Source organism: Numenius arquata, chromosome 7 (genome assembly GCF_964106895.1).
Source record: "Numenius arquata chromosome 7, bNumArq3.hap1.1, whole genome shotgun sequence".
In the NCBI taxonomy this organism is placed as follows: domain Eukaryota; kingdom Metazoa; phylum Chordata; class Aves; order Charadriiformes; family Scolopacidae; genus Numenius; species Numenius arquata.
Window position 1 is genome coordinate 54,523,773 of NC_133582.1, and position 25,759 is coordinate 54,549,531.

Consider the following 25,759-nt stretch of genomic DNA (forward strand, 5'->3'; position numbering starts at 1 on the left):
TTCATGGTGCATTACAGGACATCTTAAGCTTTTAACTAAACCCCCGTCCTGCCTCAAGCCAGAGCAAGAAATACAAATTACAGTTCTTCCTGTCAGCCGTCTGACTGATAGCAGAGGACATAACATTCAGATGGTAATTTTTGCAGGAAATGTGTTTTCTGTTTAAGTCAGAGGACAGTTTTAGATGCCCAGTTATGGTTAGAGAATAGGATATTACATATAAGGAAGGTGGAATAATGGGAAATATGGTACTTTTAATAATATAACTGAAATGACCACAAAAGAATTAAAACAATTGGACAACCTGGAAACAAAATAAGAAAAGAGTCTGTTAAACTTTATAACTAAAGAACTAATCTCACAGGTATGTGAAAATCTGCATTTTTTTTATATCCTTAAGTCACTTAAGTTGCCCATGCACACTGGTGAAGCAGCAGTGAGGACTATATTCAGATTGTGAATGATAAGCATTTGACAGATCTGTTGATACCAGGAAAATATGTTTATGCTTACATGTCGCATTAGGAACCACAAACAAAATGTATCAGAGATGTTCCAAGACACAGTAAATAACCTAAATATATTAAAATACAGATCTTCAAAGAATTCAGTGCTTGGAAATGGATGGCGTAAAGTCATTTGCCCAGCCCCCAACTGAAAGTTAATTTCACTTTGATTATAAACTTCCATATTAACAGAAAGGCTCTTATGGAAAATGAACCATTTGAAGCATTTTTTGGTCAGTTTTCTTGCAGAAGTTTGCACTTTCTAAGCTGCATCATGCAAAAGCAGAAACTGGAACATAGTGCTTTATTTAGATTGGGGTTTTCATTTATTTGATTAAGTGGTCAAAGACAGAGGGATGGAGGAGCAATTAATGTATCTTTACCGCAGGAGAGAAAGGAATGAAAAGAGAAGGGGAAAAGGGAATCAAACGCTACCCCTTCCTGCCATGACCCTCGTTCTGCTGACCCTTGTCCGTGGAGCACTTCTCTGCCCTCTGGGGAGCGGTGGTGCCAATCCAGTGTTTCAGAACCAGCAGAAACAAAGGAGACAGAGAGAGCGTCAGCAATTGCATCTAAGGATTTTACATGGGACCTGGAGTAAAAGTTTCAACAGGGAAAGCCAAGCAGATGGGCCTCATCAATCTTGTTGCTGGGGTGTCTGTGGTCTAGTTTACAGTGATGCTCGTGCACTGGTAGCCATGTCCAGTAGGAAACTAAATGTGTCCAGCCTTCTTTTCTCACCCGGAGGCCAACTGGCATGTAATGAGCTGCATCTGTGCTATTGAACCCTGAAAAACAGGGCGGCTGCTGCCAAACTCCCAGCGGGGAAGAATGCCTCGGGTGGTTCCCAGAATCGGGGGTTTGCTTGGTGGGTGACAGCGTCAGCAGTTCAGCGCCAATGCCTGGGAATAGGCCACGGCACGTTTCATTCCACAGATATAACATGTGCCGGCCCCCCGAGTCTTTCTTTCTAGCAAAGGCATGAATCCTGCTAAGGCAGTAAGCAGCTATATTGGACTGTCTATTTAAGACTAAGTATTTGCAAGTTTTTGTTGTTTTGGTTTGGTTTTTTAATTAACCTTTTTTTTTTTCCCCTCCAGATTGTGGATCTGATTAGTTTTGCGGGTAGTTAACCTAGAAGCAAGAAAACCTAGATAAGGGAGAGGGGTGTGTGTTCGTTATTCAGAAGAGTGTATCCTAGATCACTAGCAAGAACAGCAAGTGCTCAAAACTACCTCATTTTTTTTCTACGAAGGACTACATTAATAATTCTAACTGCACCAAGCCCCCAAAAGTTACCATCCCATCTATATCTGCTTTCACCTTACCCCCTGGGGTTTTTTTATAACAACAAGACAACCCCATCAAAGTACAGTTCACATATGAGTCCTGTACGTAATCTAATAGTCAGGGATAGGCTAAAGGCTTAAACAATTCCTGGTTTGCTTTTCAGCAGAGGATTTCTCTCAGTGCTACTAGGGAAGAAAATTGCTTTGAAGTTGCTGAAGTAAGCAGTTAGTCCCTCCTGGTTCTCCGCTTGTCCCGTGCTTCTCTCGATAGGCTTGTATTGCTTGTATCTCCTGCAAGGAATGTGCACAGTTAGCTGCTGAAAGACATTTAAATGAAGGTCCACGTTCAGCATGTGACCAGAAAATTCATCATGTGTTCACAACATCTATTCTCTCTCCCCCTTCCCTCTTCAATCCCATCTAATGGTTAACAGCCATAGGTCATTAGCGGTGACTGGTTAATGAGAAGGCTCCATTGCTTAGTGGAGCACTGTGGCTCTGTGGAGGTGTTTGTTTCTCACCATCGACGGTGCAGGGTGAGCATACTCTGGACTCAGGAGTCTTGGTGCAGTCTGAAAGTTTCATGAGAAACATCCAAGCTAATAATGCAGTGACACGTGCTTCTGTTAACTACTTTCCTGCATGCTCAGCACCTTTTTCCCAAGGAATTTATTTGTCAATTATTTAACGAGAATGTTGATGATTAATTCTTGATCTGTCAGTCATTCGCAAACCCTTCTTGTAAGAGTTTTAGAGCTAAATTAAATTTCTGTTTGTTAGGGTTTGCTGCATCTATAAATCACATCATGCAGCTTGAGTTTGCTTACTGCTTACATGCAGTTCCCAGGCCTTCTAGTATTACTCTTTGTGCTTATGAGCACAGAATGTAATTTTCTATGAAAGCCTTTAACATTTACGTATTTTCCAATGGTTTTGTGGCCTAAACTAGTAATCCCATTTTCTTGAATATTTGCCAGAATATTTGTGAACAACAATAAAAAAAACCCAAAAATACAGCTAATGAAAATTTGTTGGTTTTGTTAAGTTAAACTAATATTTATGACAGTTCCTTGAACTGTTTTTAATCCTAGAAAGTAGCAACTTACTTGTAAAGGACAAAAGCCCCGATGGCGGCAAACACTGCCATCAAACCAAGGAAGATAAAGACACCTTGTGTTGTTCCTGATGATGATCCTAGAGTTCAGAAAGTAGTTTAGTTTGATTAAAAGTTAGCCTTGTTTTTACAGTGAGATAGATTTTCTACAGAAGTCATAATTTTTACTTGATTGCTGTGCAGATTGAAGTACACTTAATACTTCTAATATGCTAAGCATTGGAGATCAGTGACTTTGGCAGGAGGTGGTGCTTTCCTAATTGGAAACCGAATTGTTTTAATTCTCAGTTCCACCAGAATGTGAGTTGGGCTTTGCCAGTTTTCTCATGAGAGCCATGCTCCTATGACACATGGCTGCCCTTCCAGCATGGAAGGGAACTGAGGGTCTTGCTGGCACCCCATTAATTTGCTCCTCGCCAATTGCCACGCTCGGGAAATGTTTACACTGAGTGCACAAGAGATGCAGTCTCTTTATAAGCTTTAATGTTAGAATGAGCTTCAGCTTTCTCTTAGGGATGATGGCCAGGGGAAGCGGGGATAAAAATAAGAGTTTCTTAAATGTAGTTGTTTGTTGCAGTCCCATATGTTAAGATGGCAGAGTGTGGCTGAGAGCTTGATGGATTTAGGCTTCTTTAGGGCTACAAAGATGATTAGGGGCCTGGAGCATCTTTCTTATGAGGAAAGGCTCAGGGACTTGGGTCTTTTTTAGTCTTGAGAAGAGAAGGCTGAGGGGGATCTGATCAATGCCTATAAATACTTAAAGGATGGGTGTCAAGAGGATGGGGCCAGTCTTTTTTCAGTGGTGCCCAGTGACAGGACAAGAGGAAATGGGCACAAACTTGAACATAAGAAGTTCCATCTAAACATGAGAAGGAACTTCTTTACTTTGAGGGTGGCAGAGCACGGGAACATGCTGCCCAGAGAGGTGGTGGAGTCTCCATCTCTGGAGACATTCAAAACCTGCCTGGACACGTTCCTGTGCAACCTGCTCTAGGTGGATCTGTACTGGCAGGGGAGTTGGACTAGATGATCTCCAGAAGTCCCTTCCAACCTCATATGATTCTGTGATTCTTTGCCTTATTCAAGAGCTGAGGGCTCTGCTTTTTTAACATGCTTGTTCTGGGAAATTAACTTTGGGCTCTGCCTGTCACTGAACTCTGCCTTCCGGTTTACCATCAGCCATTTCACTCACATCTACTCCTAATTCCACCACATCTGATGGAAGAAGCCAAATCATTACAACTATTTATTTTTTTTAAATTTGTATTAATATCTTAATTTTCCAACCACAGGCTGTACTTAATTATTGAGTTTACTGACAGTGATACAACAGTGTTTACACAATGAAGTAATTTAGAGGTGCATGTTGGCTTACCTTCCCAGTTATTAATTTATAATTGCTGTCTATGAAAATCGAGGTATCAAATCAGGGTTTACCATTTCCTTGGTACGTGCCTCATATTTCTCAGTTTGTTGATACAATTGTTTGTGAAGTGTTGACCTCATTCCTAGTTTACACAGTATTTTTGCTGAAACTGTAGGGATTTACCTTATTTTATGAATAAATTATGTCCATGGAATGGTTTGCAGAGCAACACATACTGATGGGACAGGTCTAAATCATAGGATTGCTACCCATTCAGCAGCAGCTTAAGCAAGTTAAGACTGGATGTTTTGTGCAATGCCAACATAACCCAGGCACAGTCCTGCCAAATTTCAAGGGCCAGATGTTTAGGCACCAAGCACTCGGGCACCAAATTATGGGATTTTCAGAAATTCGCAAATACTTGCCTTCTCTTGAAATGAGTGGAAAATTGTGGCACATGAGAAATGTTTGCAAACATTAGATGGGCTCCTCCAGAAGGTGACTCAAAGCAACAGCCTCTCTTAGATCCTAATTCTGCTTTGATTATAGTGGAAGCCCCAAAGTACAACTTAGCTTTGCCCTTTGGAGGAAACCTGGGAAGACCAGCTTTGTTGGGCTAAAGTTGGGCTCTGTGAATACAGTTTTGAAAAATCCTACTGCGTTATTATTTTCATCTTTAGGAGCCAGAATGCACTTACAGGTCAGGCACTGTGCCCTAGTCATCATGAACTGATTTAGGTACAGCTAAATTTATACCTAGGTTAAATAAAGTGAGCCAAAAATACTGTCAGAAATGACCACAAAGGGTCAGTTGCTTGGCTGTTAGTAATTAAAAAGTTCAGAAGAGTCACTAGGATGTTGTAGTGGGAGGTCAGGAGGGCAATGAAGTGGGAGCAGAGAGACACCATGATCATTTAGACCTCTAACTGAGGTTGAGTTTAATATCAGGTTCTGTCAAAGACTGCTTGGATAACCATGAGCAAGACACAGCGATACTCATCTGCCCAAAGATAAGACCTGTTCTGAAACAGTCACTCTGGGTGCACTCTGTGGTCAACGAACGTTACACAGGCCTTTCCAGAACCTGATTCATCTTATCCTCATGTAAAAATAGAAACCTGGTCAAGGTCAATGGGCTACAAAGATGGCCCAGGGCAGCCAGCTCAGCTGCAGACTTTGATTCTGTCTCAAGTGAGCTGAATTCCTCTCTGTTTCTCCAATGTCTCCATGTGTGGAGTAGGCTGGCTGGCATGTCGCCTACCTGCTTTTCTGCCCAACAGAGTTATTCTGTGGAAAAATACATTATGGCTTAAGAACTGTTCGTATTCTGTGGTACAGAAGGGTTTGTATAATTACTGTGCTCATTGGATCGTAAACATAAATCAAACCAAGTTCGAACATCTAAAATTCCTGTAGGGAAGGAATCATCTCTTTATCTTTGCATGGACCCTCACAGAAGCTAGCACAGTCTCTGCTGAGGCCTTCAGGCATAATAAAAACCCCATAAGAATTCCTGTGCTCTCCTCCCCCTGCAGGGAAATGACCACAGGAAGAATCTATTCACATACGACCTGCATCTGCTTGGTGTGGACTCACCTCCATTTACGGAAATCAGCGCGCTGGCAAGGGCTTGACTGGTGTCATCCCCCAAGGTGATGTTTATACAGTATGTTCCAGGTTCCTCAAAAGCTCTCCTGATGGTGAGTAAGCATTCATCAGTGACGGTGATGGGGTCGCATACCATGCTCTTGGACACCTGGCACGTGGGGTCGGAAACTACTGTGCAGACATCTGTGGGGAGGCTGGGAGGGGAAGAGAGAACAAGTTGCATTTGTGGAGTCCTGTTGGCCCAGTTCATACACACTTTGCACTGATGCTCCATTTTTATGCTGGTGCCTGTTTACTGAAATCGGTGGCACTACCGTGATTTAAGAGTGTTTTATTAATACAGAACATATATTTTATACATACCTATACATTTTATATATACATACATGTGGATTTTATATAAAATGCATATATACAATCTGTAAAATTTTCTGCTTGTTTTACACATCATTTAACGTTTTATGATGATCGCTGAACTACTTGCCTCAAGTCAGCTTATAAAGTTTGTTACCTTTAATATACATCATTAAGAAAGGAATATAGATTCTTATATGTAGTATCATGTGCCGAAAAAGTAAACACTAACTTAAGAGAGGTTAATTGTTTTCCGGTTGCATTACAGAGACGATTCTTGTACTTCTCAGTCCTCTCAACTCTAATCCCTTTTTAGGAGCTAGGAATATTAGTACAATGTTTTTCGATCCAAGAAATTGCTTGGACACACCCATTTGCTCTAAGTGTCAAAAAATCATGGCCAAAAAGAAAGGGTTTCCTTCCAATTTCAGTAGACTGCTTCCCATTTTACAGTAAGTGCTGAAATCTTGTCTTGGCCAGGAGAATATAGAATTGTTTCTCCCCACTATCTAGCTTTCCTATTTTTACTGAGGCTTGACATTTGTTCTGAATCCTAAGAGCCTGGCAGTAACCTCTGTTGACATAGTTTACAAATGAGACTTGTATTATCGTTAGTTCCAGTCAAGAAATAGAAACACTCCAATTTTTGTTCGTGCAGCTGCATCTAAGTGCAAACAGCATTCCAGCACCTAATTATTTTTAAAGAGGGAAGATTGACAGTTTCATTCACACACTTACCTCCCTTGGCAGGTAACAACAAAGTCAACCAGTGCATTTTCAGCTTGACTTTCTGTCATCTGGATGCTCGTCATCTGAATAATATTTACCTCAAGGATTCCCTCTGGGAGAGGAAACAGATGTCAGTGGTAGGACACATGACAAGGTCTGAAGTCTGTGTGTACAGAACCTCAAGTGTTTGGCTGATGCTCAGTTCAGGTCTTGTTTTCCATAACCTCCTCCCTCAGCAGTCCTCTTGAAGGGTTTGAAAGCTGAGAGATTTTCCAGTGCTTTCCCTGTGAGGCTGCTCCTTTCTGCTCTGCTTTGTTTTTCCATTATTAGTATTTACTTATTTATTTTACTAAATTACTTCCCCATCCCACTGCCCATGACTTCTGTGCATACCAAGGTCAATTCAACCTTATGTGATCCCTCCCAGGCCAGTATGCTTCAGGCGTGGCAGGTTCGGAAGCCGATAATATAAAAAGCAGTGATATGGTACACATCCCCACCAGTCATTCTCCAGCCCAAGTGCCTGGAAACACCACGTGTAGCATGGGGACAGCCATCAGCAGGCATCCAGACCAAGGCCCAGCCTCAGGAGTCTGAAATGAAGAGGCCATAACCTCTGCTGCTAGGTCCTGACAGAGCACATAAAGAAACCAAAGTCAGCCAGTCGGCTGTCTGTACATGAATCTTCAAAAACATCAGCTAGGTCCAACACAAGGATCTTACTGCGGGTCTCATGTATTTGGTAAAAGGGAGCCTAAATAAACATTATCTCTACTATACATTGTTGTACATTATTAGCCCCATTCCTCTATGTCAGGTGTTGATCCACGTTCTTACCTACAACAGAGATACTATTTCTATAGTATCCGTATCTGTAAATGTGGCAACCTCCATCAGGATTATCTTCTGTTGACTCGACAGTGCTAGAAGAGTCTGAATTAGGAGTTGCTCCGGTCGTTACTGTTGAGTCGAGGGAGAAAGAATAGATACGCAGCTTTAGAACAAGTTCTGCTTGGAGGTATTCTGAGCACAGCTGTGTGTTTCAACTGCATTCATTAGTGCAGGTCATTAGTGACTTTGGTTTCCAGCTGTGCAGTCATGTATTTATCTGTATGGGATCATGGTAATAAGCCTTAAAGATAACACACTTGCCCAGCTGTAGAACGCTGGAGTGGCCTGGGTAGCCTCACTCTAAAAGCCACCTTGCTAGTCACCCATCTCTGTGAAATAAAAGTGAGACTGCAAGATTTTGATATAATTAAACATTTATTTACAATTCCCAAATCAATTATAGAAGAAATCCAAAGGCAAATAAAAGATTCAAACTGCTCTCTTTAAAAGTAGGTATTTTCCTATTGCTCTACATTAGAGCTAGTGGAAAAATGAAGAGGGGAAGTGGTGAAAATTATATCTTTCTTTTCATTTTTCATTCTCACTCAATATTTTGGTAAAAGCACATATTAAAATTCTGAAATTTGAAAAATATAGCCGCATTTACAATTTCATAGTAGCATTATTAAAACTACCCAGGCTGAAACTGGAGGCCTTTTGCAATCCTTAAAACCCTCTGAGATAATAAACCAATGCTGAACATAATGAAAGTTATTCTGAAATATGATACTGCATAAATTTAAAGTGGGAAAGCCATTCTGGGTTAATGCCATGTGGAAATCCCATATTTTGGAATATGAGTAAGTTTTTTCTAGTTCAAACCAATCTTATTTAATTTTGAATGGAAGTTAATGCAAACCAGAAAAGATCTGGCTATAAAAGTGTTCTGAAATACCTCTTTCTCACTTAAAATTTACATCTTACCTCAGAAGATGACCCGTGAGTAGGCAAGACTAAAACCACTTGACCTGGCATGGTAGAGGGTATAAAAACAAATCTATATGTACTGCATGTCCACCTGAGGACCTCTGTATGCTGTTGCTGTGTGTAACGTGTTAAGTGTGTGATGCCTACCATAGAATCATAGAAGAATTTATGCTTATTGATTCTGTCTCTAAACCAATTTATAAAGGGTTTGCAGAGCCTTGCAGCTCTTTCATTGATGACAGTAAAACTTCAAAAGATATGAACTTAAAATACCGTAATGTAGAGTTTTACCACAGCTCCTAATGTCACTTCTGTTCGATAAACTCTTACCTGCTGAGGTGGGCAGCGGTGCAGTGGGTGTTACTGGCCTGCAGGGGACAGGTATAATGGCTTGGACAGTTAAATTCAGAGTGAAGTTTCCTTGCAGAGTATAGGTGTGAGATGTAGTGGGGCTGCTGACTACAAATAAGCCACTTCCATCTCCGAAGTTCCACTTGTAGGAGATGGCAGAATTATTGAGATAGTGGCTGGGATCATGGATCTTCACATCAAAGGTGATTGGTGAGTCTTTGATGAAAATGGAGTCTGAGATGTTGCGGTCATGTTTTTGGAACATACTCACAAATATTGGAATTTTGTCTGGAGGGGGGGGAAAAAGAAGTAAATAAATAAAGCGTACATACCCTGGCTGCAAACAACAAACAGCTCGAAAGTCCCTGAACTGCAACAGTCAGAGGGTGAGACATTAATGTCTTTAACATGGGTTTCTGCTTTAATTTGATTTACTGATCTGAGGAGTGAATATCGGTAGGAAACAGTTACCCAGAAAAGTATGGGAACAAATGAGGAATGCTAGGCATCTGTGGAAGATTGCATTTCCTCTCGTAAATCATTTTTCACTACAAGGTAGAGGTGTCACAACTGAGCTAAATACAAAGGTAAATTACGCTACTCGAGGCAATTTACCGGAGATTCCACATTCACATTACAAACCTTTCTCAGGCCAATGTCTTCTTTTTGTGCCAGACGAAGCTTGTGCTGAATTCTTTTAACACCTGAACAGCAAATACCCCCAGTATTTTATTTCAGTTTATTCCTGCACGCTCACCTGTTACAACGTAAGTGGCGCTTGCTCTTGCAATTGGAACGAACGTGGAGTGCCCTCTCCTGTAAATGGATACCACCATCACGTGTTCGCCCAGGGTGATGTTCGCTGTGTTGACCGAAAACATCGCTGAAGATCGTCCAGTAGTTTGGTAGTACTGACCTGAAACAGAACAGGACCTTACAGTATGGTTTGCCCTGTAGCCGAGCTGCCAGTTGTTTTGAGAGAAGCAATATCTCTGTGAATATTGGGATTGTCTGAATCAAAATGAATAGTTTAGAATTGTCTTCCAGTTTTCGAAGGTGTCAGAAAGATGTCCCAAATTTCACTAATCTGAGAAAAAATTGCCAAGGCACCTGCATCATTCCAAAGCAATTACGTTACATTAAGTCATCAGGATTATGTAGTGGATGGTGTTACCTCTTAGGCACTTTGAGTGATCTTGTGCTTGTACACTTTCAGTGTAGCAAGAAGATATAATACCTTTTGCTTCATACCCTACTGCCCATTGTATACATTTGCTTATTTGTCTTTGTAACAGCTGGTTGAGATAGATAAATAATATCACCTCTACGTAAAATCTGGGACATTATTATTATTACCCAAGCTGATACTGATGATAATACTGATTTAGCCAATTTAACTTAGGATACTAAGATTTAGTACGTAGACAATGTCAGGAATAGCCCAACTGTTACATACTGAGGAGCTGGAAACTCTGAAAGTCAGTATCTGTGGCCAGATCAGTACCACACAGTCGGTGGCAGTTTTCACCTCCCCAGAGGCAAGAAGTGCTTCAATGTTAAACTGGCCTGAAGATATACAGTGCTATGGCCTCTCTTAAATTTAAGACCCTGAAGTGGTAGTGAGCAGTCAACAAATCATCTGACCGACCTGCTCGAACCCTTTGCTTTCCTAGAAAATGATCTTGAGTACTACCGAAAGGAAATGAATTTTCTTCAGTGGTAGTACTGTGAGTGCAGATTTAAAGAGAGTCTCTTGTTAATCCATGATTTCTGGACCGAGCAGATGATAGCCTCTCTGGAAAGTGGGGAATGAATTCAGTATCTCCACTCAAAGGAGTGGAATTCTTTTTAAAGGACTTTTAATAAAACATATTCAACAAATGAATTAGTGTACAGAGTGAATATAAGCTTTGCAGCATCAGTCAGGCCAAGGGATGTGTTGCAGCACTAACCAAAAGTGTGAAACACGTAGACAAAGTTCCTTCTTCTCCAGCCAGGATAATGAGGGAAAGGTCTCCCATCTGGGAATATGTTATGGCTGTGGTTGCTTGTGCAGTTTTCCCGGCCGCAGCTGTCGATCCACTCAGTCCAGTTGTAGACATAGAATTGCTGATCCTGGGAAGCTGGAGGATCTAAGTGTAGAAATAGGACATGTTCCTGGTTAACTGAGAAATGTGCAGAAAGCCAGGAAACAGGAGGCTGACACCCCAAGTTAGAGCAGTTATTGCACTTAAACAACAGGTTAAGTGGGGCATTTTTAGACTGGCATTCATTTTTTCTAAGATTGTGCTTTGCTTTTTAATGTGAACACTGAATTGTTCTGGCTTGGTGGTGTTGTATTTAGAAGCTTAACAAATTTTTACTGTCTCATGGGCCAGACAATTTAAAACTGCTTACCCAAAACTTACTGTCAACTCCACACGATGCTACTGTTTCACTGGAGTTGGTGGGGCTACCTGAACATTTGGCAAGCAGAGTCTAAAATTTTAAGTAGAAATAGTAGCCATGGAAGCGCTGTGAGGAAGTGACTTTGTTTTGTCAGAAAAGTTTTCTGTGGCACCCTTAAATAACTTAGACATGAATTTCAGTTCCTTTCTGAATAATAAAAAGACAGTTTCCTTCCCCAAACAGCACAAGAGATATTAACAGAGAATGGATATCAGCAGTTAACAAAACATTAGACAGTCAAAAAGTAGAACTGAGACTAACAAAAAATGTGCTGATATGCCTTGAAATGAAAATTGCTTTGTTCAGTAAAAGAATTTGTTGAACATTTATGAATTCAGAGGAAGAAATGTACAACTGCCTTTTTCACTCTAGATCTGGCAGCTTCAAGCATTGGAATTATGATAGGGTTTTTTGCTCTGTGTAACAATAAATAAGATGAAAAAGGTGATTCTCTGATGAAAATATTGCTTGATTTTTACATTATTTATTTTCTTGTTTGGTTTTAATTATTAAAATGTGGGAATATGAGATTTACTCTTTCTTGAGAGTTTTTCAAGATGCAGATGATGGTTAGTGAGTTCGACAATTCCTAATTGAAAAAAATATCTGAATTTTATAAATTGGCAGCTTTATACATTTGGGAGAAAACAGTGTGCCTGTGCAACCTTGTGACTGAGCTGAAAAGCAGTAACAGTTTTGTTGGGGAGCTAAATTAACACTGCTGTTTTGGGAAGGCAACTTTATGGCAAAGGCAAATCTTAAATTACCTGGTCATTATATATGGCGGGTGCAAAGCAGTAAAAATACCACAGTGATCTTCTGAGGAAAGAAACTGGTGTGGTACAGGTTATACATGAGCGTAGTTATCAGTTAAAAGCAACATGGCTGTTGTTCATAGGATGTGCCTCTGGTGTTTTCAAAGCTTCATGACATGTTCACCTTAGTCAGACGTGCCTATAGTGCCGGGAGATTGCCGTTACCTACCCCGGGTACAGTTTCTCTCGTATATTATATTGCCATCACTATCTTCTTTCTGGCACTTGGGAAACTGGAGCGTCACAACAAAGGTCACATTGGATCCTACCAGTGCTGGGCTGTCAGTGTCCAATTTGGCTGTCACCCTTCCGCCTGCAGAAAAGAAAATTGGTCTTCACTGCAGTAAAGGATGCATCAGAGCAGCAGCTACCTTCTATTGTGGACTATTTACATTAGAAATGCTGTATTGAGTCCTCTGTTTTGTGCTCCTAAGTCACTTGGACTCTTATCAAAACCCCAGCTTAGAACAGAGGGAATCATCATATCGCCCCCCCAATATTTCCTTCTTAGAACTAAGAATAAGTTTTTGTACCCATGGGGGGTCAGTATATTCCAAAGGAGAATATTGTTACAGAAAGAGTGGTCGTGCATTGGAATAGGCTGCCCAGGGAGGTGGTTGAGTCACCATCCCTGGATGTGTTTAAGAGCCGTTTAGATGTGGTGTTGGGGGATATGATATAGGGGAGAACTTTGTAGTGTAGGGTAGATGGTTGGACTCGATGATCCCAAGGGTCTCTTCCAACCTGGACGATTCTATGATTCTATGATTTTTGTTTCTCCCCAGGGATACAGCCTTTAGACCTCAGCTCAGACCTGCTGATAATAAACAGGATCTTCACCGAAGTTGTCAAACTGAAGCCCACAATGCCCAAATGAGGCAGTAGTTGAAGCTACTGGTCCTCTAGGGCATGTTTCATATCAAATAGATTGTCCTAGAGCCCTGGCCATCAGTACTTCTTAATAAGTATTAATATCTGAGACTGAGTCATGGGAAAGCATTTACTGTAACAACTCACTGTTCTGTTCCCCCGGACAACATACTGGGAATGGTATCAAAGCCAATCATCCCTAATGTGCTATTCCTTGCAGCAGTGGTGGACACTGCACCTATGAAAAAGTACTATAGCACCTGCTCTCTTCAATGAGGTGGATTTTTTGGCCAATTTTCTCAGTGTCTTTGAATTACATATGTGCAATTACCTTTCCAGCAGTCCTTCCATCTGGGATCTCCTTCTTCCCAGAAAGGATAAAGCTTTTCATTCCATTTATTTTGATCACTAGACCAGCCTTGTAGCTTCTTGTAGGATGTGACGGGAGAAGTTCTTCCATGGCTCAGCACATCTTGAAACCCTAGCGAGAAAAACAAACGTGCAATGTAATAGCATTTTCCCTACCACAATAGAAAGACATTGTTCTTGTGCTGAGCAGCCTTCTTAATCCGACTATATTCTGTATTGATTAGAAAACTCTTCACCAGTAGAAAGTCACGGAATTTTATCATCGCAGCTATAAACAGTTGTATCAATTACAACCAACATAAAGACAATTCTACCGCTGACAGACTGACATTTCCCCACTTGCACTATTGTGAGCTTTTCAGAGAAAGAATAATAAGTTTTACAACACTTTGACCATATCAGAGTAATTGTTTGTATGAATGGACGTAACTCTGCAACAAACAAGCTAGACGTACAGAGGTTGCTTGGTTGCTGACTGCCTTATGCTTGCCTGGTAATAAATCTATTTATTAGATAAAAGGCTAACAGGATAAATTCACTCTGTGTCTGAGTTGTGCTTTAGTGGAAGTTGTGCCAAGAATTAATTTTGAACCAGTGAAGCTTCTTTGAGGAGTTGGCTGGTGGTTCGGGTGGGAGGGGTGGAGCCAATTGTAACAGAAGCTGGTATTTCCAGAAAAGGAAATTTAGAGCTGAATAGTAAATACAATGTGTTTGTAATATAACAACAAAAACAAATTAGCTTCATGCTTATTAGTTTAAAATGGCTCAGATATTAAATAATTTTAATAACCTCTTTCTTCTCATATTACTACAAATGATGGGCTCAAACTTTTCCCAGGCCTTCTAGGATTCCACTTTCTGTCACGAAGTACACGTAATGAAAAGCAAAGTAAATATCCAAGTAACCTGTAGGAGCACGTCAACCACTGTAGGATGCCATAAGAATATGTTCGTAAGTAGGCTCATGGGCAGAGCTCCATTAAAGCCTGGGGGATTTAAACAACTCTGTCACGTTAATCAGGTATCTGCTGGGTGCATCACAACATCAAGGGAATTAGGATTTCTTCTGCTTTTCATGGCTTTATTTTTAAAGGTAGCTGATGCTGAATGCTTCTGAGATTTATACCAAAGTGCAACAAAGAGCTGGATGTTTTTAAGGAAAATGCAGAGACCTGTAAGAAGGGCAGGAATGGCCCCATGTGCTGTAACGTAACCAACTGTGTTGGAATTCCTCCAGCTTTTGGCAAAGGCACAGAGCAGGTGTAGCCAGTCTAAGCACTATCTTTATGGGCATATGACTCCTAATTTTACTGCAAGGGAGAACCAGAGAAACGGCCCTGAAGAAGAAACAGGAGCTGCTTTCTCTTGATGTTTTATTGCCACATGAGATTGCAGCTGGGCAGGAAGGACATCCCTTGGCCAGTCCCATCTCAATGGCCACTCTGAGCTGATGCTGGTAGCTCTCTCCCCAGTCTCTTGAGTCTTGAGGACCAAAAGATTCGAGGAAAAGAACAGATTTTGCACTCAGAGGCATATTCTCCCAAGGTCTTTTGCCCTACAGGAACTCCCCGCAGTCTCAGATAATTTGAATCAAGTCTTTCCTGCAGATTTAATACATTTTGATGTGAGCAAAGCATAACATCACAACTGGTATTTACTTAAGGGCTTGTATCACATGCTGCATTGGTTTCAGTCTTGGTCAGAAGAAAAGTTGGTTAATGTTGTCCTTCAGAAACTTTTCTTAGGAAGAAAACAGTAGCAACTAGAAAAGTATTTCACAAAGGCTTATCAAGTTAAATTATGTTTTATGTCAAGAAATTAATGTGTCATCCTATTTGAAAGTAAGTGGCTAGGAATTTTTCCTAATTTCTTTTTCCCATTTTCTTTGATTTTATCTAAAAACTATTTAATGAATAAAAATGTTTTGATTTTGTCAGATCAAAACATTTCAATCTTTTTTTCCCCCCAAATGCTCAATTAATCAAAAACAGCTGGAACACTTAATTTTGTAAATGCTTTTAATTTTGAATTTTCAATAACAATTCTTGAATCTAGAAGTCATTTTCTTGTCCAGCTTTGGTAATAACTGTGGTCACTGCTTCTAAATCACAAGCTCCGTAGGCATTTCTGTGCCTCCCTGATGTGCTTTGTTTATTTCAATCAAATATAAAACATTTCACAAGCTTCAGGACAGGAAAAAGACTTTTTTTCAGATGAGCAAAGACTCTAGCTCTAGTTTCTCTAACACATGGAACTGAAGATTTTCAGTTGCTGAATTTAAAGGAACAAAAATCTTTAATGTATTTCTTTTTTAACAATGAAAAACACTCAAGAACAGATGTCAGGCATAACCAAAATTAGAGCAATTCAGTTCAAAATAGAGTAACATTACACTCCAAGGAAATGATTACTGTAATAGTTTTGGTGAGGTGATCATAGGAGAAAAGATCTTATACTCTGATTGACTTTCTTCTTTCTCATTCTGGTTTTCATTTTGGTGAAAAATGTAGCAAAGACAAGAAGTTCAGCATTTCCTTTGATAGCATGTTAGCCATGAAAGGTAGAACAAAAGCCAATGTTAGAAAAATAGCAATAAAAAAATGACCCAGCTAAAGAGGATGAAAGTGTATTAGAAATAAAAAGGCTGATGTTATGGCCAAGCTAAGAAGACAGAAAATAATGTAAACTTTCTACAGTTACATAGAGAAACGTAATAAAGCAGGACAAAAACAAATTTGAGGAACAACTTGTAAAATCATAAAAACTGCTAATTAATCTTTTTTTCAAATACTAAAGTAGTGGAAAGCTTACCAGAAAGTCTGTAGGGCCAAAAGATGATGCAGATACAAAAGAAGCATTCAAGGAAGAAAAAGGGGTAGCACAAAAGTCAGATACCTTAGTTTACATTTTCATTCACAAAGGAGGAGCATAATGGGTTTCTGTGCCAGAATTTTTCTTTACAACTATGGAGAATCTCTCCCAAAATGCAGTGTTTTGGCACAAAAAAATATTATAGGACAAATCAACAAAATGAAGAACTTGTCTAGATAGGATGGCTCAAAAAGTATGGAAGTTATTCAAGAGTGAAATAAATGAGCTATTAACCATAGCATGTAACATCTTGCTTCAGTGCTGAGAAACAAAAGTTGGCAAAAGTGATGACAGTTTTTAAAAACACTTCCAGGGAAGATTTAGAGGATTAAAAAAAAGTTTGAGGCTCAAATTGGAGAAGCGGGTAGAAAGAGCAGTGAAGTGCAGAATTAGCAGATACAGTGGATTCGTATGATATGCCGTAAAAGGAGTGCATTCCTCACAAATATATTTGAGTTTCGCTGAGGGAGCCAGAGAGCATGGGAATAAGGCTGACCTGCTTGTTATAGTCTGCTTGAGTTCCAGCCAGCGTCTGATGAGGTCCCTCGCTAAAGGCACATAAAGGAACTGAATTACCATGGGATAAGAACGAAGGATTTCACACAAATGAATAATTGGCTAGGATATATGAACCTGTCGTGGCCAGTTTTCTCAATTGTTGAAGTAACTTAAAATGTTCGTTATTTGGAAAACAGGTAAACAGTAAAGTTATTTAATCTCCTGAAGACAGTCTTAAAGCAGCAGAGGGGAGGACTCTGTGATGCTCAATGACTCAAGAATAAAACTATATGAAATCCAGCATAGTTAAATGTAACTTTACTTACAGAACAAGGGGCTCTAAACTAGCTACCACCACTCAGAAATGAGATCTCATAGCTTTACGGTTTTGAGTGCAGTGCTCATTGGTAGTGGAAAAACTAGGAAAAGTCTAGATAGAGAACGAAGGTGAAAATGTCATTACAGCATTGAATAATTCCATGTGTGTTCATGTCTTGAATACTGTATGTTGCTCTGTTCTCTGCAGCTCAAGCAGGTTATAAGAGAACTGAACAAATACAGAGAAAGGTGGCGAGGATGCTGCAAAGGGATAGAAGTGTTTCCATATGAGGAACAGTTAAATAGAGCCTGTCTTGAGCCTGGAGAAGAGGCAGCAGAACAGAATATAAAAACAGAATCACTAACAGCATGGAAGAAGAAGCAATTTGTCACTATTTCTGAAAGTACGAAAGTTAAGGAGAATCAAACCAGCAGGTTACAGGTTCTAAGCGCATAAAAGATATTTCTTCATGTAGGGCACAGTTAAGGTGTGAAATTTCTTGCTGGCAGGATGTTGCATGTGCCAAAAATTTACACGGGTTGCAATCAAAACCCGAGTGCATGAACAGATGGAAGAAAAGTCCAGTAAAAACTGTTAAATACAATTACTCTGCATCTGACATAGGCAGTTCTGGTGCTATAAATCATCAGAAGCTGGAAGAGTGTCCTGAGTAAATACCAGTATATGCTTGCCCAGTTATACATCCCTTACTGTTTCCCACTGGAGACAGGTTCAAGGCTAGATGGACTCTCAGTTGGACCTCAGCTTTTAAGGTTGTCAGTTTTCTCACTGTAGATTCTGGAATTTAAGACTAAAATCCCATTTCTGGGTTCCCAGCCCTGAGCTCAGGGAGTCAACCTAAGACTTGAGTCAAACTGGGAGCCCGGAAAGAAGCAGAGAACCAGCCCAGTGCCTGCCCACTGTGGCTTGAGGATCTAATTCCTTGACTGGGCTCCCTAAGCTTGGGGATCCCCAGGTCTGGGTGTCCCGGTGGGGAGCACTGCCTCTGACCTGGCCTCTCCCAGCCATAGCTGAGCTGAGCAAACTGGGAGAAGTCCATTCTGCATCTGCGTTTTTAGCCACACTTGGGCTGGGGAAATATTGTTAGATATTTGTTGAAACAAGCCATGGCTTAGCTCCAGTCAGCTCTGTGGAGTGCGGGAAATGGATAAAGCTGAGAGAGCCGGGGTTGTTCAGCCTGGAGAAAAGGCGGCTCCGGGGAGACCTCATAGTAGCCTTCCAATATCTGAAGGGAGCCTGCAGGAGAGCTGGAGAGGGACTCTTTGTCAGGAGATGTAGTGACAGGACAAGGGGTAATGGTTTTAAATTGGAAGAGGGGAGATTTAAATTAGATATTAGGAGGAAATTCTTTACTGTGAGGGTAGTGAAGCACTGGAACAGGTTGCCCAGGGAAGTTGTGGATGCCCCATCCCTGGAAGTGTTCAAGGCCAGGCTGGATGGGGCTTTGAGCAACCTGCTCTAGTGGAGGTGTCCCTGCCCATGGCAGGGGGGTTGGAACTCGACGATCTTTAAGGTCCTTCCAACTCAAACCATTCTATGATTCTATGATAACTGAACAGCTCCCGGCGTATTTCTCCAGCTCGGGCGACATTTCTACCCGGAGCCAGGCAACCCTGAGGTGGAGCCAGCTGTCACCTCCTGGTTCCCAAGCACAGCTCCAGCAACTGCTGCATGTGCAGCCGGCAGCTGCTTTTACCGCCCTGGCTGGGGCCGTGGAACCCGCGGAGGCAGGGAGAGAGGAGGGGGGTGAAGGAAGCACTCACGTGTGGCGGCAGCACAAAGCACCGCTTCGGCCAGGAGGAGGAATCCGAGGTGGCGGCGCACACCGCTCATGGTGCCGGAGACCCTGCGTGCGCGGAGGAGCAGAGGGTGCCCGGTGCCCGCTCACGGTATCTCCTCCGGTCCCCACCGAGAAGTGAGAATGAAGTTTCTCCGCTGCTCTGCTCTCCGGTTAAATGAAGGGCCCCAGGACTCATCATGTGATGGAATTAAGCAGAGATGCATGATTTTTGTCTTCAGCTTCTTTCAGCTCATGTGCTTATGACTCACTCCCTTTGCTTTCAGCATTCCCTGGGATTTCTGAGAGACCTGTTTAGAGCCACGCCATTTGCCTCGCAGGCATTTTTATACGAGTTTTGCACTATGATCAATTTTTGTACTTAATTTGTTTTTAAATTAGGAACATTTACTTCCAGAAATCCAAATTAACTCTTGCCCCAGCCTGATTTGCTAGTGTTACTGCAACAGCTCACTGCATTTGATGGACCCACCACTACTTAACTGTGTGTCTCCCAACGTGCTGGGCAACAACTGTAAACTAAATGGAGACTGGCCAATTCTAACACCTCTCTGGACTTGGCTCCTGATCACAGTTGATCGTTAAGGAAAACGTTATTTAAACATTTAGTGGGCACATGCGTGTTCCATCTGATCACGGTTGCACAATACGATGTGGCCACGGTTAGAGGTGCGGTCACAGACCATATGTAGTGATGACCAGTCAATGTCTAGCTCACAAGTTGCCACGACCTACACACGGACAAGTTCTTCATTGTGTATACTTCATGGTGTGTAGAGACAGAGGAAAAATAGACTCTGCTGCCCAACCTAATAATAAGGTATAACCAATGGCTCAAGAGGAGTAGAGTAATAGAGGCAGATTGGCAAACACTGCACTTCGTGGCTCAAATTCAGGTTCAACGTGCTTCACCAGCCCAGGTGTTCTTCTGCAGGCAGTGCAGCAACTGAAGTTCGTGGCATCCCTGGCAGCCTCGTGAAGTTTCTTGCTTTTGTTTGCAGCAAAGAACAAGCTTGTGTGAGAGGACCTGGCATAGAAGCAAGTATGGTCCTCAAGACAGGAGTTCAGTAGTCGTTTCAGTGATCCCAAAGTATAGCCCTGGCAAGTGAGGCACTGGCCAGCCAGAAACCAGCAAGTTGGGCAACACGAAAGCATTTTTATTTTGGGCAGGGCAGGTGGCAGTCTGTAAGTCCGAGGCGCCGTCAACAGAATGAAGAGATTGCCCAATGGAAGGAGATTTTGGAACTGTGACTACTTATTACTTTAATTTATTTTTTTTTAATTTGTTCTTAGTTTCTTCCATTTTTCTAGCACTTTCTTATCAGCTGTGTAAGTTATTGTCGCTACCCGGAGCGCCCCAGCCAGCATTTCTCTCAGTAAGGCAGGCTCTGATGTCCAGTCCTGTGCATCTTGCATACGTAGACTCCGTGCTCCAGCACCCTCCTGGCTGGAGCCAACCCTCCCTCCTACTGCCAGCCAAGGAAAAGGGTGAAGGCAATAGCCTTAGGGATACCAGGCTTGTTTAAACTAAGCCCTCATTATCTGGCAGAAAGGAGAGGGAGCACAAATCATAGTCAAAGCTGTGACTGACTATGCAAAAAAAATCATATGACTGCAGCGTCCTCATGTGATTGTTGCTTTTTTTTGTTGTTATTAAATCAACTATGTTCCCAGTTGAAATGTCAGGTTTCGAAGCCATTCACAATTATTTTTTTAAACCATGTGGGACATTAACTTTAATTGCACTCCTTTGTTTCCAGGTTGTTGATCCTAGAAGTGAAAAGTGACCTTCAAACGCTGTGTTTCAGCACTTGGGTCTCGATCCAAAGTCTGCTGGGGAGAAAGGAGATTTGAAGGCTTGTTCCCAACAGGGTTTTGAGAACCTCCAGAGGAAAACTGCTGACAACAAATGCCTGTTAATTAAAAACAAAAATTTATCAGCCTAAAAACAATAAAGTTGGTTAGGACGGAGTATTTTGCCATGTTATTTGATACATGAGATTGTTACATAAACGTTGAGTGACACCCTCAATAAGGGCCAGCTGGTGGAAATTATTAAACACGTTGTAAATAGACTTCAGGGGCACTGAGGATCAGGCCTGCGGTTCGAGGAATCCAAACCCACCAGGGCTGGGCTAATGACTAAAAGGTGGCCGTACTGTGACGCTCCGGTCCTTTGCGCTCTCCCTCTTCGGCTTTTTTGGCCTTAGACTACGCATTCCTGGAGGGGCTGACATGGAAAATGCTTGGATCTGCTCGTGCTGTGGCTGCAGCCGACAGTGTTAGCGAGAAAAGAGGAGAGGAGAAAGCCCTATGAGAAGGGAAGAAAGAGCAGGGAGGAACAGAGATGTAAAAGGAGTGAAGAGAAGAATAAAAAAGCCAAGGAGAAGTACGAGAAGACTGAAGGGACCATCTGAAAACGGAGCTGACTTCTCCAAGCATCCCAGCCGTGGCTGACCATGTCTGAAAACGAGTCCATCTGCAACACTGACGAGTTGCTTGAAACTGGTTGATCATCACCGGATCTTAAATTGACTTTATAGTTTTTTACATTATTATTCTTGGTCTCTGAGAAACAGCTTCACAGTTAAAGCAACTGAACTAAATTGTGCAGCTGGAAAAGAGAAAAGATTTAAAACATATCCTCAATATTTTCCCAGCAAAGAAACACACATTCAGAGAGATTTAGGGCTTAATCTGACAAAGAAGTGGGTGGGTAGGAAGTGCTTGGTACTTCACAGCTTTGGCACCTCGGTTATTAAAACTCATTGAGGAGGTAGATACACATCTCTGCTACCTGAAGGGCTGTCAGGTGACAGGGTGTGAGCACATCATGTGTACCTGCATGTCTAGACTGCGACAGAGCTGGCACGCTCACACCGCTAGCACACCGCCATCGCCGCCACACGAGTGCGGGAATTGTAAACCACAGGAACTTTAAAAAAAAAAGAAAAAAAAAAAAAAGGGGGGATTTGAAGATTGAACTCGACTTTTGGCCAAACCAGCAAAGGAAAACGAAATGATCTTGTTTTGGCAACCAGGTACTTTTAGGTAAATGCTGTCTGCCATTACCAGTGGTCTCTCGAGGGAACTCTGCTGAAGGCTGGACAAATTCCCTTTCTGGGAAGAAATCATCCATGCCTCGCTTCACACGGGGCGGTGGCCATCACCTGACTGAACTGACCATGTAAACACAGCGATGTTAGCAGTCTGCAGTCTTCCTTCTCGTACAGGGGGAAAATAAGCTCTACAAAAACTCCTGATCAGTTTATGGCACCATCCAACTCAGTTTGCCACTGAAAAATGAATTAACCCTTGCAAGTGGACAAACAGGATTTTTGTAATTCCAGTGTTTTCATTTTTACCATTTTTTATGGGAAGGTATTTTCTTGCAGTCATGCTGTTCTCCAAATTCCTGTGTTGGGGTTGACGTTTCCAAACTTGGCACTTGATCACAGCATATAATTCTGAAGGGTTCTTTTGTGATAAAAGTCACTTTTGACCTGATTACCTTTAGAGGGAAGGCTCAAATGAGTGGGCTGGTTCTCTGCCTTTGCAGGGGTGTCTCTCTGTTGTGTCCCTCCCTGTGAGCTCTAAGCACGCTTCTCAGTCACAGCTGTGGATGTGACAGAGTGCCCAAAAACACCTCGTGAAAGCAGCTGGTGGGGAAGATAGCAGACCCCAAGAAGTTGTCTGCAGCGTTTTGAGACCAGCAAATCCTCACAAGAGCTCAGCCTTGAGATACAGACCCACAGAGTGCCCCAGTCCACTCATTCCTCTCCCTGCTGGTGGACTTGGCTTCCCTGCCTGTGGGAGTTCTCACTAATTTGTGCAGATGACCAGCAGTGGAAGACAAAGCACCTCTGGGGAGGGACTCCTTATCAGGGAGTGGAGTGATAGGACAAGGGATAATGGTTTTAAACTGAAAGAGGGGAGATTTAGATTAGATACTAGGAAGAAATTCTTCACTGTGAGGGTGGTGAGACACTGGAACAGGTTGCCCAGAGAAGCTGTGGCTGCCCCATCCCTGGAAGTGTTCAAGTCCAGGCTGGATGGGGCTTTGAGCAACCTGGTCTGGTGGGAGGTGTCCCTGCCCATGGCAGGGGGGTTGGAACTCGATGATCTTTAAGGTCCCTTCCAACTTGAACCATTCTGTGATTCCATGATGACAGATACTGACCCTCCAGACTGCACAATGCATCTTTTTTTAAAGGTATGTAAACAAAGCAAGTTTACATACCTTTAAAAATGATGTCTCTAGGCAGGGTTGGGGTTTTTTTTAAACGATAGTGTCAGTGCAAGGAGGAGGTGTACCTATCCTGGAAGTCCCAGTGCTCTGTTGCTGTAGCCCACGGTCTTTCAAAGGCCTCTGTAAGCCTCTGGCTTGCTCTGCGTGCACCTCAGCTGACCCACTTTCAGTTTTGAAACTGCCACAGTTTGTTTACAGTCTGGACATTGGTTTTATTTTACTACTTTTCTCATACTGATTTAATGAACTGTTAGTTACGTGGTTTATACTCACAATGATTCATCGAGGCACAGTCCTCTTCCAATCAGGAGAGCAGATAATTGTTGTGAAAGTACATGATTATGACTGTGTGAGACCCATATTTTACACCATATTATAATGAAATCCATTCAGGCCTCCCTGTTGCTTAGAGAGGTTTTAAAAGATAGATTTTCCATCATTCAGCTCAAGAGAGAGCAACCAAATTATTGCTGAAAAGTTCTGTTTTCTCTAAAGACATCCATTAATATTTTGGCTAGGAAAAGAGAAAAAAAATCTTCAAAAAAAGTAATCCAGGAACAATCAAATCAGCAAAACCCAATCAAAAAGGTGATGTATCAAAAAGAATATTCTTAAGAGCATCTGCTGTGTAGTCATTTTGGTGGGAGGACGCTGATGGAGAAGTCTCACAGCCAGTCTGCTCCTTTAAAGCTTTTCTAAGAAACAATATAAACTGAACGTACTCAATTGTACCTTATTCCCTGTATATGCTATGTTTCACTTATTATGGGCTGGGGATAAGAGCTCAGCACAGAAGCTCAGTTGTTTTATGGTCCTGTGAAATTGCCTTGACTGCTCAAGAAATAACCTCAGCGCTTCCCTGAAACAGGAGTCAGAATAAATGAAAATGCTGGCAGCTGAACTTTAGCATAACATACTCTTTAATGTGTTAACAGCAAGAATACGGGAAAAGTTCTGCATTTTTTGGACTGTATTCCCACTGACTCATGGCATTAATTCAGACAGTAACCTCTTCCTCTGAGGATACACCCAGCAGCGAATATACAGGCAATGGAGAGGGGAGAAAAAGGATTAATATATTATATAGCAACCAGCTGTATAATATAGCAACCAGCTTTCTGTCTAGAAGCCCAGCAGCATTTATGGCATAAAGGGGAGGCAAACTCTGAGCAAGGGGAGCTGTAGTGCTCCTAGTGATGTGTTGCTGCCACCCTAGGACTTAAACCCACCTGGACCCTCCTTCTGTGGCTGACAGCATTGAGGAGGACTCATTTGGCGGCCTGGTGGGAAATAGAAGAGAGAAAGGTCAGATGGGTTTGGGGTTGGGGTTGGGTTGGGTTTTTCCCAGTTTACCTGCTGCCACTCGCACAGAGTGGTCAGGGCTTGCTGGGACCATGGGTTAACCGGTGAGGCAGAGGAGGAGCAACCTGGTTGTGCCGTAACTTGTCTGCTCCCCCATGCACGGGTGCATCACCACGTTGACTTGTCTTGGGCTGCTGCAGAGCAGTGGGTGGCAGGATCAGGCCCTGGTGTCCCAATGTGGCACCGGCAGGGGAGGGGAGGACATCCAGGCTGGTGAAAGCAGCCCCCAGCTCAGCAGGGGTTACCGCCCCAGCCCTCCGACCCGACACACGGCTGAAGGGGCTCCCGCTCGCAAAAAGCTTTATCAGGAGTTGCTGTTTGCCTTTCACTGGGAGAAAAGTATATTTTTAATGCCCTGTTCCCCGATGCGTTGCATAATAATCTTTTAACAGTTCTGATCACGTGGGCAGGGGACTATATCATTACATATATCAAATATATAGCAGTTAGTCTTCTGAGTTTGTCTTAAACGCCAATATCCTTTATTTATATTCTCTGTGAAAGAAGCAGTATATTTGTACTGATTCTGTTTTAAATCTGCGTTGGAATATGGATATTTTATTTCAGCTTTCTTTGCCAATACTGGAAAACTTAACATGACTTAAATGTGTTACTGTATGAGAACGAAAAAATTGATTTAATACAGCAGCCTATTTGCAATCCCTGGCTTAAGTGAAATACAAAGGGTAAAATCCCTCCGTCTAGGATGTATAATGCACTGATCACCAGAGCTGTGAGCTCTGCAGGGGAAATACTATACGACTTGATAAGAATCACGACAGAAAACATGTGTGCATCACGTAACAGAAGAATCTGGTTCTTAGATCTGTAGTTTAAATTTTCTCTCCCCAAAGAGCAAAACAGCCTAACAAATCTTCCCTCAGCCCTGCTTCTCAATTGCAGCTGGTTGCTCGGGGCACTACTGTATGCCAGTGGTCTGGAAGGAAGAGAAAGCTCTGCCGTGCCTAACCCAAGGGGTTACCTTTTCACTGCAAATGGTTCAG

The 25,759-nt window shown here is 42.1% G+C and overlaps 1 protein-coding gene across 1 annotated transcript; it reads right to left on the bottom strand.

The window, feature by feature from the left end:
• Positions 1 to 1,932: 1,932 nt before the first annotated feature.
• Positions 1,933 to 19,179, bottom strand: GPNMB (glycoprotein nmb). Its single transcript, XM_074150741.1, has 11 exons — positions 19,110 to 19,179; positions 13,600 to 13,749; positions 12,568 to 12,711; positions 11,088 to 11,267; positions 9,893 to 10,051; positions 9,115 to 9,423; positions 7,804 to 7,926; positions 6,976 to 7,078; positions 5,872 to 6,077; positions 2,902 to 2,989; positions 1,933 to 2,086 (listed from the first exon to the last, which is right to left on the bottom strand). The coding sequence occupies exons 1-11, from the start codon at positions 19,177 to 19,179 to the stop codon at positions 1,933 to 1,935; spliced, it is 1,686 nt and encodes a 561-aa protein (XP_074006842.1).
• Between the last annotated feature and the right edge of the window lie 6,580 nt (positions 19,180 to 25,759).